The sequence below is a fragment of the Vigna angularis genome, chromosome 5 (genome assembly GCF_016808095.1).
Source record: "Vigna angularis cultivar LongXiaoDou No.4 chromosome 5, ASM1680809v1, whole genome shotgun sequence".
Lineage (NCBI taxonomy): Eukaryota > Viridiplantae > Streptophyta > Magnoliopsida > Fabales > Fabaceae > Vigna > Vigna angularis.
This window is the reverse complement of record NC_068974.1, coordinates 25,878,525-25,892,871: the sequence shown is the minus strand read 5'-3', so window position 1 is coordinate 25,892,871 and position 14,347 is coordinate 25,878,525. Positions and strand designations below refer to the sequence as shown.

The 14,347-nt window shown below is 33.0% G+C and overlaps 1 protein-coding gene across 4 annotated transcripts in view; it reads right to left on the bottom strand.

Annotated features, from left to right (window-relative positions):
* LOC108340383 (acyl-coenzyme A oxidase 3, peroxisomal-like) overlaps nucleotides 1-3,651 on the bottom strand; it is a 91,821-nt gene extending 88,170 nt beyond the window's left edge. For 2 of the 4 annotated variants that reach the window (XM_017577728.2, XM_052878443.1), the window contains exons 1-6: nucleotides 3,131-3,651; nucleotides 939-1,056; nucleotides 731-835; nucleotides 427-599; nucleotides 238-337; nucleotides 51-125 (exon numbers count right to left, since the gene is read on the bottom strand). In XM_017577728.2, the coding sequence (XP_017433217.2) occupies nucleotides 51-125; nucleotides 238-337; nucleotides 427-599; nucleotides 731-835; nucleotides 939-1,056; nucleotides 3,131-3,594 (1,035 nt within the window). In that variant the 5' untranslated portion in view covers nucleotides 3,595-3,651. Of the gene's footprint in view, nucleotides 1-50; nucleotides 126-237; nucleotides 338-426; nucleotides 600-730; nucleotides 836-938; nucleotides 1,057-1,128; nucleotides 1,373-1,435; nucleotides 1,540-3,130 lie in introns of those variants that run through there. The other 2 variants (XM_052878444.1, XM_052878446.1) reach the window with 2 other exon arrangements.
* Nucleotides 3,652-14,347: the final 10,696 nt, after the last annotated feature.

Genomic DNA, 14,347 nt, shown 5'->3' with positions numbered 1-14,347 from the left:
ACAAAAACAATGACAAACGTGAAATCCGCAAATATAGATGGTCTCACTACCTTGGAAATGTAAACAGCAATACCAACAATAATAACCCGACCACTGGTCAAAGGGGCTAAGAAAGCAGCAAACCTCTGTAGCAAGAATAACATACAACAAAAGATATGTGAACAAACTTCTCAAAGAGAATAAAGAAGACCACAAGGAGACCAAAGGGAATATCATCTCTCTGAAAAAGCAAATCACCTGATCAACATTTTTTATGGCACTCAAATATTCACCAGTTGGGGAAACATCACCCACAGAATTCAACAAATTCTCCCGAGGTATCCTCACATTATCAAACCTGAGGATCCGTGTCCAGAGTTTCTGAGTTCATTCATTTATATGAAATTCATTTTTCAAGCACAACTTTTTTGAAAAATGATAGATTACCAGATACGGCCATTATCAACTCCATTTACACCAATTTTGTGACCACAATCGGCTATTCGAATGTTTGGACATATGTTTCCATCTGAATCCCTGATTTGGGCAATGAATGCATGCACCCCTTGATTGCTTCCATTTATATAGAGCTGTGAAAAGACTATAGTATGTGTTGCATGCTGAATAGGAGAACAAGTTAAGAACAGAGGGTTGATATATACAAAGTTGGAGCAGGAGAAAAATGTCAGCACCCAATCTTATCATGTCTAGGCTTTTAAATAATTATGAATTATACGAAAAGAATCATTACATCTGCACCACCAATCCAATACTTCTGGCCCGATTCACATGGAGTATTGACTACAAATTCTCCAGTGTTTGAATCATAGGTAGTGATTGTTTCAATTCCTCGCACCTGTAAAAATTAGTGTGGAAAGAATTATTAAAGGTGACGGAAAAATCAAAATAAATTACTAGCGGACCAAATGAACCCAACTAATTTAGCAATATTCACGTACATTACTTCCATGGCCCAACTCAGACAAAGCAAAACAACCCTTCATGTCATAGTTTTCAGTAGCACTTAACCACTTGTCATGATGGCGCTTGGTTCCTAAAAACTTCACGGCTCCTCCCCTGAAATCCATTAAACTAGTTAATTTATAAGAATAAAACAATAGGAGAAATTAAACTAGCTAACTTATTTACGTTTCAGTTCCTCCTATAGAGCTTTCTTGCTTTAAAGGGCACAGAATATCATTAAACTATAGGTCCTGGAAGATTGTCTGGCAAAGGACGTGTTCACTAGAAGAAAGTCCAGGTATGTGATAAAAGTAAAAAAATTTCCTTTACAAGCAGAATTTGAACACTTGAATTCACCCTTCAGAACCCTCTCCCGACCAAAATACACACAATATACAAAATCAAGGCTTGGTCTCACTAATGCAAGACCATCAAGTTTTCTTCGTCAAGAACATAGTTATATTTAAACTTAAAACTCTGATTGAAAAGCAACCTCTTATAGGAAAAGTGTAGAAGCATGTGGCGTGAGCTTTGTCAGATATAAAACATTCATGACCCTTCATAGTTGGTTTGAAACATAGAACAAGTGTAGCTAAACCAAATCATAAAAGTTTAATCACTGCTGCTTCCATCATTTTAAAACAATGTTAGCTTGAAAAAGGTACTTGTAGGACAAACTTGATATCGTTTTCTAACTTTCACCAACTCAGAAAAAGGATAAATCACGTTTTTCCTGCTTAAAACTGTTTGGAAAAGGATTTTCAATCCGTTAATCACATCAGTCCGTATTCAATACAGCATTATTCATGACATTAGTATATTTTCCCTATCAATGCAGGTTGGTTACTTGTCAGCACAGGTCTAGTTTACAATGTATTTGGAACAACTAAATGAATTTTAACAGCTTCATGCATTTGGAAGCCCCCATCCAAAACGAGTGTTGTACACAGAGCTGAGAAGAGAGGGAATTCTAGTAATAACTTTTTCAATTTTAGAACCGCTTACTAAATTTAGTAGATTTTTAGGATATTGTTGCGTTTTCAGAGACTAGTGCCAGCAACTACCACATGTTACACAATTCATCCAACGATACCTAACTTGAATTATATAGCTACCAAACTATCAAATCCAAATAACAAAATGTTGAACAGTCTGTGTCTAAAACGAATAAACGACAACCACTGCCAAACTGCTGAACACTCTTAGGACAAAAAGGTTATTTACCCAAGAAAAAACGTGGAGGATGGAGAAAGAAAACAAAACATAACCTAAAAAAGAGTATTACTACTTTAGAGACTACGGTTCGGTTTGAGTAAAAGCTAGAAGCAATTAAATGAATTTCTCTTCCGAAAATTTACAACTTTTTCAAGTAGAGAACTTCTCCCGAAGACCCTTTTAACATTTCATTCATGCACACGCTATTAAGGAGATAGTAATTCTTTTCAAGCATGTTCAAATAAACTTCAGCATAAGAAATTCTTTAAAGAAAAAATTAAAATTAACTCGGTAAAATAAATGGAGCATTGAAATGACGGGTCAAGCATGAACAAGAGTGTTTATCAGTTATCCGTTATCCAGTCGATAACACTTGAATATCTGTTTAAAAAGCGGATATTTTAAAAATCATAAATATCCAAGATACATAAAAATATTTAAAAAATATACATTTTATAATTTTTTAAAATAAAATTAAATGACAATAAATATAATTTAATATAAATTAAATAGAAAATTAAAATTTTAATTTTAATTAAATTTAATTTAACAAAATATAAATTAATTTAAATTTTAATTAAATTTAATTTAACAAAAATAAAACAAATTTTTATTTTAGTTTTTTGCAGGGTTATAATATTTACATTGAACTTTTTACATAATATTATAATACCAATCTATAAATAATAAATATCTATAAATATTAATTATCCGTTGTTGCAGATTTTATCGGCATAAATATTTTTTCATCTTTATTTCATCAAAGTTAAGAAAGGTAATAAAAATTATTTCTGCAAATTAATTTATGCAAAAGCTAAATGTAGGAAATTGTATAAATTTTTTTTACTTTCTTCTCCCAAAATACTCACAAAGAAGTCAAAACTGATCGTTGTAGTATAAATGGTTTCTAATTTAAATTCCAACTATTCTGAAGAAGAAAACGATAGAAAAGAAAAGAGAAAACATAACCAACCAGAGGAAGTAGTGAACCACAAGCTTAACAGCAAGGGAGTGATCATACATCCCTATAACCTCATGGAGCGCAAGTTTCCTCAGCTCCTCCTCCGGACCCTCGCCAGTGAGCCACCCTCGGAAAACCCCTCTCTCCACAAGATACTCTATGCGCCTCATTGTGGCTTCGCGCTGCTGCTCCATGGACTGGTTGTAGTCGGGGCAGACGAAAATTCTGCCGCCGCGCTCGCGACGGTTGAAGAGTGCGCTCTGCACGATGACGGAGAAGAGCCAATCGCGGTCCTCCAGATTGTGTCCGTCCATTAACCGTCGCATCTCTCGCAAGTCGAACGCGAATTCGTTGGAGAGCTCGGGAGGGGAGTAGCTCAGGCAGCGGTGGGGCTGCAGAACGGAGGAAGGCGGCGGTGCACGGCGGAGGAGGTGGTTGGTTAGGATCTCGGTTCGACGGGAGACACGGTGATCCATGGCGAGAGTGCTGGGGAATGGTGGATGGGAAGTTGACGAGCCAGAACTCAGTGTGTCTATGAGAAAGAAACTGTGTGACTCTTTCTATATATATATAAATATATATATATATATATATATATATATATATATATATATATATATATATAATGTATTAAAAAGTCCTGTTAGAAAATGTTGTTAATATTTTAGAAATATATAACTTAAACGAAATAAGAAGATGACAAACATTTATATTTATTTAATATATATAATAAAGATAAAATAGTTATGAAAATGTAAATTTTTATTTTTTTATAAAAAATATAAGATACAAAAATTGTATCAAATAAATGTAACAAATTTATATATATATATATATATATATATATATATATATATATATATATTAAGCAAAATTATTTTCAAGTTAAATGATTTCATATCTTTTAAACATATTAATGAAAAATTAATTAATAATTACAAACTTTTTATTTTATTTTTAATTAGTGGTTTAATTATACTTAATATTGTTTTATTACTAATGGTCCTACAGAAAATTCTTCTATAAACATATTTTAATTAAATAATATAAAATAATTATTTCGTAACATGTTTCTTTCGTCTTATATTTTACTTTATTTATTATCTCTATATTTTCTATTACGTCAATCTATTATTGACTTTTTCTTTATGTATAAACCAAAATGCTGGTAATCAACATCTAAATGCGGGTTCTTCTATTAATTGAAATTTATTAAAAATTATATTTTTTTGTTTTTCATGTCTTAAACAAATACCTTTTCCATTTTATAATTTTTAGTAAAATTTATATTCTTAAAAAAATTATGTCATTAAATGTATTGGTAAGACAATTCTCCCACTCTCTTTAGCATTTCCACCCATACAATCTCGTTTTAAGGTTTATCGTTATTACAATTAAACAAATTAATCTTTAATTTTTATATTTTTATGTTAAGTTTACACTTCAGCATTTAATTTTCATTCACGGCCATTTAATATAATTATTATGTTATAAGACATAAGATAAAGTGCATATAAATTTTTAATTAGTTTAGATTTAAACAATCCTACAATAAAGTTTGTACATATTTAATTAGCAAGTATGAAAGTTAGAGGATACAGGCCTTAACTAATTCTAGATAACAAAAAGATATATGTTTTATCCATTCTTCAATCACTCCACGATTTTCGAAACCTTATTAACTCTTTGATTATCTAAAAAAGATGTTAGTCTTATCAAAATCTATATGACAAACATCAAACAATTCAGCAAATACAGGTAAGGTTGGAACAAACTCTAGAAAAACATAACGAAAAGAATTTTCCATAGCAGAAGCAACATTGCGACTTTGTGAAATTAGTGCAACCTTTGATTACTATTAAATCTTTGAATGCACTAAAAATTGCATTTATAGTTAAAAGAAATATTTGTCATTAGAATTGAAAAAGTTATCTAAAAGATTTAGGGTGAATATATGTTTATAGAGTTTTCAAACCATTGGTCTTAAAAGCATTTTCTAATACAATTAATCAATTAAATCAAGTTTTTAATCGATTATTCTAACAAAATTTAAAAAGCATATGCAGTTTTTTTCTATAATAATAGATTATTACACATTTTAATTGGTTAAACATGCTACTCATTGATTTTATAAAACAAGTTAAATTGATTAAACAGTATTTCAATCAATTATTATGCTGAAAATCTCAAAATAATTAAAGAGTTCGTTAGATTAATCAGTTATTTTACCAGGTAATCAATTATTCTATTTTAAGAGTTTCTCAAGATTAGTTTAATCGATTATAGAAATATAATTGATTAAAAGTGTTGGAAAACATTATAAATTTGATTTTAACTTTAGAAAATCATTTTTTTTTAATAGGTTGCATGTTGAATTAGAAAGTCCTAATCAACATCTTGTGCAAAATACACCAACATAACAAAGAAAGTTGGATTTTAAAACATAAACCTTCAATATTTTTATCTCATAGGTATTTTATTGATTACTACTTGTACTGTATGACCGGACGGTCTCCATTGCTCACAACATGGTCGTCCGGTCATAGAAGATATATGACCAGTATGGATGGCCAGTCTCATAAGCGGACACGAATGATGATTAAGGAAATTAAGGCAAATCACGAATTAAGTCTACCAGATCAGAATTGGGCTGAGATTAAAACATCACTAATCCTAGACCCACGCCAGAAAACTATAAAGGTAAGTCAAAGGTAACAGGTAGGTGGACATTTACAAAGGGTTGACATTATCTTCAACCTAAAACCTTAAGATAATGTGTTTATGGATCTTGATCCTTATATAGTACTCAATATTTTTATTTCTATCTAAAGTGGGACTTAAACTCACACTTTAGATTTTCAACAATCTTACCATCAAGAGTGAGTGTCTTCCATATTGGTACAATTCTCCTTCAAGGAAAGCATTCACAATCTTGAGTCGTTCATATTAATCAAACACGCTTACCTCAACCTTTCATAGAGAAGACTTTCGATACAACAACTATATTATACTTGTATGAATCAATCACCAAGAGAAATCATCAATTCTGATACCATAAATATCGAGGGGAGAATTCATCAAAGAGAAATAATAATAATAAAACCTGACTTCAATCATATAGGAAATTAACACCACCTCCAATGTAAAAGCATTAAAGTTTTGGATTGGAAGTGATGTGAATCCCTTTGTTGGACTCAAATCTTATTTGTGTTATATATTCTCGATGAATTCTCTCCTCGATAGATCGATCAAATAAAGAGTGAAGACTCACATGTTTCATTTTCCAAATTTGAATTACTTCTCTACATACACATGTTTAACTTGATTGTATAAGATGTTTCGCAACGATCAAAAATGGCAATGGAGAAAGGCTCCATATAGAAAGGAGACTAACAATGGCCTATTAAAAAAATGGAGATGGGAGAGTATGAGTTTTCGCAAGTGTAGAGGGGATACAAAGGTTTTACCATAGCACAATGTTTTGGCAGAAAAGTAACTTTTCTAAAAATTTAACCTTAGGCAAAAGAATAGGCTTCCGTTCTTTATAAAACTGAAGCTTATAGTTGTGCAAATGTTTTAAAAAATGTCACTACGTCATTATAGGCTTTGGTTCTTTAAGAATTGAAGCCTATAGTTGTGCAAATGTTTTAAAAAATGTCATCACATTTTGAAAGGCTTTGTTGTTCTTGAAATTAAATCCTATTAGGCGAAGTTAAATCATCATTTTGCACTAGTCCAAGCATCTACACTCCAAGCTAGAAATGAAAAACATTTATTCTTAACTTAGGGGGGCTGATAAACTCTTTCTTTGCTCCTTCACCCAGTGACTTTACATACTGCCTAACGACCTTATGCCTAGCTTAAGCATAAGCATATTCACTTTGCATTTTGTTTTTGATTTATTAGTTTTTTTTTTACCAACTGCGTCGTTTATCAATAGATGAAAACACACAAGATATTTTATATTGGTTCACCTGTTAGGGCTACATCCAAATCTCCTTTAAGTGAACGTAGAGGGTTCCATTAGATATTCAATGAAGTACAATTGAGTTTAACTCACTCCTGATTGCGTAGTCTTATTCACCACTCCTAGTATCGTTAAACACTCTTAATCCCTTTTGTTGATAAGGGGAGCACAGTGTTAGCTCAACTGATGAATCACTATTTTGTACTATTCACTTAGCTTTTCGCACTGAATTGTGTTAGTGAATTGTGTTTAATTCTCCATTATTGTCTCATTTACACTATTTAGGCTTAATTTGACTAATAATTCTTATTTTAATTAATTTGAATTATTTGAACCTAATTATTCCAATTATTATTTGTAGGACAACTGTGGAAACATATTTTAGGACTTCAAGGGGCTTTCCACGTCATCTAATTTCGTTTTGTAATTTTAATTATTTTAGTTTTGACCAGATTTGACTTTTGGGCCTATTTTTGGTCAATATTTTGTAAGAAGCCCATATAGAGGGCATTTTCGTATCAGATTTGGGAAGCTCTCTTCTCCCTCATTTTCGTTTTCTCCTTTAGGTTTTCGAGCTTTGGTTCGTTTTTCAGTCCCCCCCTTTGGGGGGTTTAGGTTCTTTCTTTCCCTTTCTTTGTATTGAATCATTTACGTTTTCAAGTGCAATTTCAATTTCGTTTCTTGCTTCCATTTACGTTTCTATATGCAGTTTCGTTTTGCCCATTTAAGTTGTGTTTTGTGCTTTAATTCCATTTCATTTTGCTATTTGGGTTTTGTTTTAATGGTAGCTTAAGTGTGCTCAGTTAGTCATTAATGAAATTGCATCGTTTCCTTGAGATTTTTGAGTTGGAATTGTGATTTTGCTACTCTAATTTGGCTCAAAATCCAATCTATTTTGTGCTTGAGATTAGGTATATGTTTGGTTGCCTAATTGGTGTTTAATCTTCGCTTAGTTCATTGGACTATATGGAGCAGAATTGATTGAACTTGTGCATTGCATTTGCTTAGTTTGCAATTATGAAAGCATGGTTAGTCTTTGCTTAGTTGGCTAGCTTGTGTTAAATTAGGGGTTAGGGTAGTGTTTAATTGTTGCTAATCTATGATTGAAAGCATTGTAATTGAGTTAGTGACCAATCGTTTTTAATCTGTGTTGAATTCGAGTTTTAATTTAGTGCATTTCATACTACAAAAATGTCCACAACCCCCCCTCCCCCCCCCCCCCCCCCCCCCCCCCACACCAAGTGTTCGATCTAATGACTGAACCAATAATTGGTCCTTGAGAGACGACCTAGGAGTCACTTCCTAGTCTATACTACACTTTATTGCATCTTAATTTGACTCGGGTACGACCACGATCATAAACCCAATCCCTATGATGTTGGTTTTTTACGATGTTGTTTTTTTATGATGACAACACATTGTTAATAAAAACATATGTGTGAGTATTGTGTGATATATAAGTTGAATGTGTACATGCTTACTGTGTAATATGCACGTATTGTGTTTATCACATTTGTGTACATGCTTAACAGAACTGTTGTTAGATCAATGCTCAAGCTCACACCCTACAAATTGTTCAAGGGAAGGAAGTCAAACATCTCATACCTAAGCATATTTGGTAATAAGTGCTTCGTTCTTAACAACGGTAAAGAAAATCTAGGAAAATTTGATTCTAAGGCTGATGAGGCCATCTTTATTGGATATTCTCTTACTAGTAAGGCATATAGGGTGTATAATAAGAGGACTTTATGTGTTGAGGAGTCAGTTCATGTTGCCTTTAATGAATTTATTGATAATCCCTCTAACCAAATGATTTCAAGAAAGAATGTAGATGCAGGTGATTCTGCAGGTGAAGAACAAAAAGAACATGTAGAAGAAGTTGTAGATGAAACTCCAGAAGTTATTGTTGATCCTTCAAAAGCTGAAACTGTGAAAGATTGGAAAACTCCCAGAAATGTTTCTACCAGCAACATCATTGGAGATATCACTAGAGGATTTTCTACACGAAGACAACTCAATCAATTATGCATGAATGTTGCGTATGTTTCACAAATTGAGCCCAAGAATATTGATGATGCTCTTGCTGATGAAAATTGGATGATGGCAATGCAAGAAGAGTTAAATCAGTTCAAAAGAAACAATGTGTGGGAACTTGTTCCAAGAGTAAAAACTCAGTAGGTGATTGGTACAAAGTAGGTGTTCCAAAATAAAATGAATGGCTCAGGTGAGATCATCAATAATAAGGCCAGGTTGATTGCAAAGGGATATAGTCAAGAAGAGGGAATCGATTATGACAAGACTTATGCTCCAGTATCCATATTGGAGGCCGTACGAATTCTTCTAGGCATTGCCTCGATGGTGAAATTCAAATTGTATCAAATGGATGTAAAGAGTGTCTTTCTAAATGGTTATATCAAAGAAGAGGTATTTTTGGAACAACCCCCCGGATTCCAAGACTATGAATTTACTGACCATGTATTCAAATTGACAAAAACATTGTATGGACTTAAGCAAGCACCAAGGTCATGGTATGAACGACTAAGTGAGTTCTTAATCAAGAACAAATTCACAAAGGGTAAAGTTGATTCAACCCTCTTTATCAAAAATTCTAGAAAGGATAAATTGTTTGTACAAATATATGTTGATGACATTATTTTTGGTCGAATTAATCCCATGTTATGCAAAGAATTTTCTAAGACAATGCAGGATGAGTTTCAGATGTCCAGGAGAATTCACCTATATTCTAGGACTTCAAGTAAAATAAAATGACAGTGGAATTTTCATTCATCAATCCAAGTACTACATAGATCTACTGAAAAAGTATAAAATGTTGGAATGCAAGGAAGTTGCCACACCCATGGCAACAAATTGCTATCTCGATCTATATGAAAAAGGAAAACATGTAGATCAAAAGCTCTATAGAGGTATGATCGGATCTCTACTATATCTAACTGCTAGTAGACCAGACATCATACATAGTGTATGTCTCTGTGCTAGATTTCAATCACAACCAAAAGAATCACATTTAACTGTTGTAAAAAGAATTTTAAAGTATCTAAAAGGAACCAAAAGTCTTAGACTATGGTATCCTAGTGGATCAAACATTTTTCTAGAAGGATACAGTGATTCAGATTTTGGTGGTTGTAAGTTAGACAAAAAAAGCACTAGTGGTACATGTCATCTGCTAGGATGTTCTCTAGTATCTTGGCATTCAAAGAAACAAGCGTGTGTGGCACTATCTACCACAGAACCTGAGTACATTGCAGCTTGAAGCTGTTGTGCTCAATCTCTTTGGATCAAGAGCCAACTAGAAGACTATGGTATATCCTTATATCATATTCCTCTAAAATGTGATAATACCAGTGCAATAAACTTAAGAATCCTGTTCTTCATTCTAAGACAAAGCATATTGAAATAAGGAATCATTTCATTAGAGATCACATCCTTAAGGGTGAGATCAAAATTGAATATGTAGATACCTTGAATCAATGGGCTGATATTTTCAAAAAACCTTTAAGTAAGGAAAGATTTTATACTATTAGGAATGAATTGGGGATTCTGGATCATGGTAATATAAAATAGCACTAATCAATTCAATCACTTGTATGTATGCAACTTGAACATTTCAATTGCATAATCATACTTAAATTGTGATAATGATTATTGTGATTCAACTGCATAAAGACTAAAATGCTTGAACTAGATGAGAACGGTTATGCAAGAATGTTAATTGCAAGCTCAGCTAAAATGAGAACTTCACATTACTCTGCAGCTTGAAATCGATTAAGAGGAAGCTATAATCGATTGTGATTCGTCAACTGGTTTGAAGTTTCTAAACTTCTGATTTCTATACTTTAATCCTGGACTTGTGATTTGTTATAGGCTTATTCATCATATATCTCATTGTGTTTAATCCGTTGTGAATTTGATATGAGATTATGAGTGATTAAACTGTTTTGGTTGGTTCAAAATGTATCAAACTTGCTCTGATATTGTTTATGTCATATACTTTGATACATTGCTTGAACATATTTGGAAAATACATACTTTGTCATATTTAAGTCATGCATCTGTGATACTGAAAGTTGATATGCATAATGATAGTGGGAGTATTGTATGTTGTTATATGTTGTTTCACATGTTAAAAAGGGGAGAAAATGTTAAATTCATGTGAATATTGTTGACAGGGGAAGCATCATTATCTGTTAACATGACTGATGCATCTCTATATGATTCATTATATTTGTTTCAATTATATTATGATAAATATCTTTTTTTGCCAATGCCCAAAGGGGGAGAAATAATTGAAACTGTACGGAATTGTTGATTGTGTACTGTACAACATCATGGTTTTATTAGTCATGGTTGTGCATCATAAAAAAAGGGGGAGATTGTTGATAGCGGAGCACAATGTTAGCTAAACCCAATCCCTGTGATGTTGGTTTTTTATGATGACAGCACATTGTTAATAAAAGCATATGTGTGAGTACTGTGCGATATATAAGTTGAATGTGTGCATGTTTACTGTGTAATATGCACGTATTGTGTTTATCACATTTGTTGAACATATTATATTGATTGATGCATACTATTGTGTTTATAAAGGGATTATATCTTTGTATGCACAATACATGTTTTGGTGATATAAAAACCACAATCACAAAAGCATATATGCATGCCTAAATCGATTACAATAGAATGATAATCAATTAAGGTCATCAGATAGCTTGAGTTTTAAAATGTGGCAAAACAACTAGTTTTGAAACGATAACATTAGTTAGTGAATCGATTAAAACTCGTGTGTTTGCATATATCTTTTGGAAAATGTGTTGTGATGTGTTTTGAAAAGAAAAGTTTTCAAAAATCTTCTAAGTGTTAAAGCTTAATCGATTACGTGAATTGTGTATTCAATTAAGTCTGTTAAGATTTGAAAACTGATTTCATATGGTCATAACTGCTATAACGGTCATATTTTTAAATATGTTTGACTAGAATTTAATGAAAATCGATTGTATTAATTGCGTATTCAATTACGGAGCCAAATTGGTTGTAATTCAGTTACACCTGTTTAATGTAATCGATTACGTAAGTTGGCTAATCGATTTCATAGCGTCAAGATTGACAAAAACTATATATTGACGCATTTATTGATTTTTTGTTAGACAATTGAGAATTACACTTTCATATCTGATTGATATTTGTTTAGAAGTTTTACAGAGTGATACAAAGCTCCAAGAATCAAGAAAGAAAGTGGTTTACAAATCTTGAAGAATTCTTGAGGAGCAAGCATAACTGGATTGAAGAGAATTGATCGTTCTGCACAACTGAGGTGTTTTCTATGTGATCAGGAGGAGAAAATTCGCAATCTTTGATTTCCAGTCCCTGTGCGTGTGGCTAGGAAGAAAGAGCGAGAAGTTGTTTGTACTTTGAGAGGTTTCTCAAAGGGGTGACTGCATGAGAGGATTGTTCTTGCTGCAGGGTCTTGTTATTGGCTATATTAGATTAGTGAGTTAGAGAGGTGGTTTACATTTTGACGGATTGGTCGCTGTAAAAACTCATATCTGTATAGTGTAATTGGCTTTCATTCTCAGGTTGATTGAAAGGACACTGGATGTAGGATTGAGGCAGAACCAGTATAAAAACTGAGTTTGATTTTCTTCTCCCTATCTCTTTACATAATCGATTACGTACTGTTATTACTTGATTACGCATATTGTTACATTGCACGCATATTGCTTACGGCAAAACAAAGTTTTCAAGAATAATATCATTTGCGAAAAAGATTTCAAAAGTGCACATTTTTATAAAACACCAATTCACCCCCGCCCCCCCTCCCTCCCTCTTGGTGTTGAGAAACAAAGCTCATCAATTCTAACAACAAATAATAAGTTAAAAGGAGACTTAGGGACATAAAGAACATTATCAAGGGATATAAAAGGAAAAATGTTAACAGTCCCAACACCAAGAGCTAAAACTCTAGATCCATCAGTTATTGTAACAAAAGGTAAAGGATTCAGAGAGGACAAAGAGGAAAACAAAGATTTGTTACCAGTAATGTGATATGTGGCTCCCGAATCAAGAACCCAAGAGCCAAGAGAAGATGGACACAAACCAATAAAAAATGTTCTTCTGTGTGCTACAGATGATCTGGAACTAGAAGGTTGTTGATCCTTATACCATTTGAGAAATTTACTGAAAATAACAGAGTCATTAGTAATATAAGATGAAGGAGGATCCCTAGTAGGTGATTATGACGGAGGAGCAGTCTGAACAATAGTAGCAGATCTAAGAGGGTGACCATGTAATACATAACAACTATCAATCATGTGACCTAGCTTTCCACAATGGTTACACTTGAGACGTTCTTTTTCCGATTTACGAGGGTGGTTGTGATCATGACGTTGAGATGCCAACCTAGAGGAAACATATGTATCATTGATGGGTTTAATAGTACACGCAAAAGAGTGGAACAAGTAGAAGTCAAAGTGGAACCAACAGGTGAACCCAAAATCTGATCACGAATATGAGAATACTCATCAACAAGGTCGTGCAATGCCATGCTCTATTTCTTTGGCAAAAGTAGAGGCAGGTGGCAATAATTCATTAAATTCATGAAAAAGAGCATGAATTTTACCCATATAATTGGTCATAAAGTCATGATGCCGAGGAGCAACAACATTGAGAAGATCATGACAAACACCATAAAGACATTGAGTATCATTGGTCTATAATAATTTGGTGTGTTCCCCGATTTCAAAACATGTTTCATAGGTGTAGAAAGAGATTGGCCTAGTTTCTCAATCAAGAGGGGGGTGAATTCATTTTCTTTAATGAAAATTGTTCTTTTAAAACTCTTTTAAAAGTCTTTGAACCTTTCTGGGAATGCAAGCAAATAAAAAATGCAAGGAAATAAAAGAGTGAAAGGATAGAAAGATCAACACCACAGTTTATACTAGTTTGGTCTCAATGCCTACATCTAGTCTCCTTTCAGTCAACCTGATAGACGGGGCCCAAGCCCAATTATCTTACTATAGTATTTCTTTTACTTTTATTAAAGCATGTGTAAAAGGTGTTAGGCATGTGCTGGATAAGAGGGACTTTTTGTCTTATATATAAACATGCCACCACCTCTTCTAAGACACTTTTTGAGTATAATGAATTGTTATTCTGTTGAGATCACTCCAGAGCAATTCTACATTGAAAGTCAAGGCTAGGGAATCCCAAAGGATCTCCTCTAGCCACCTTCCATCTCACACCATCCA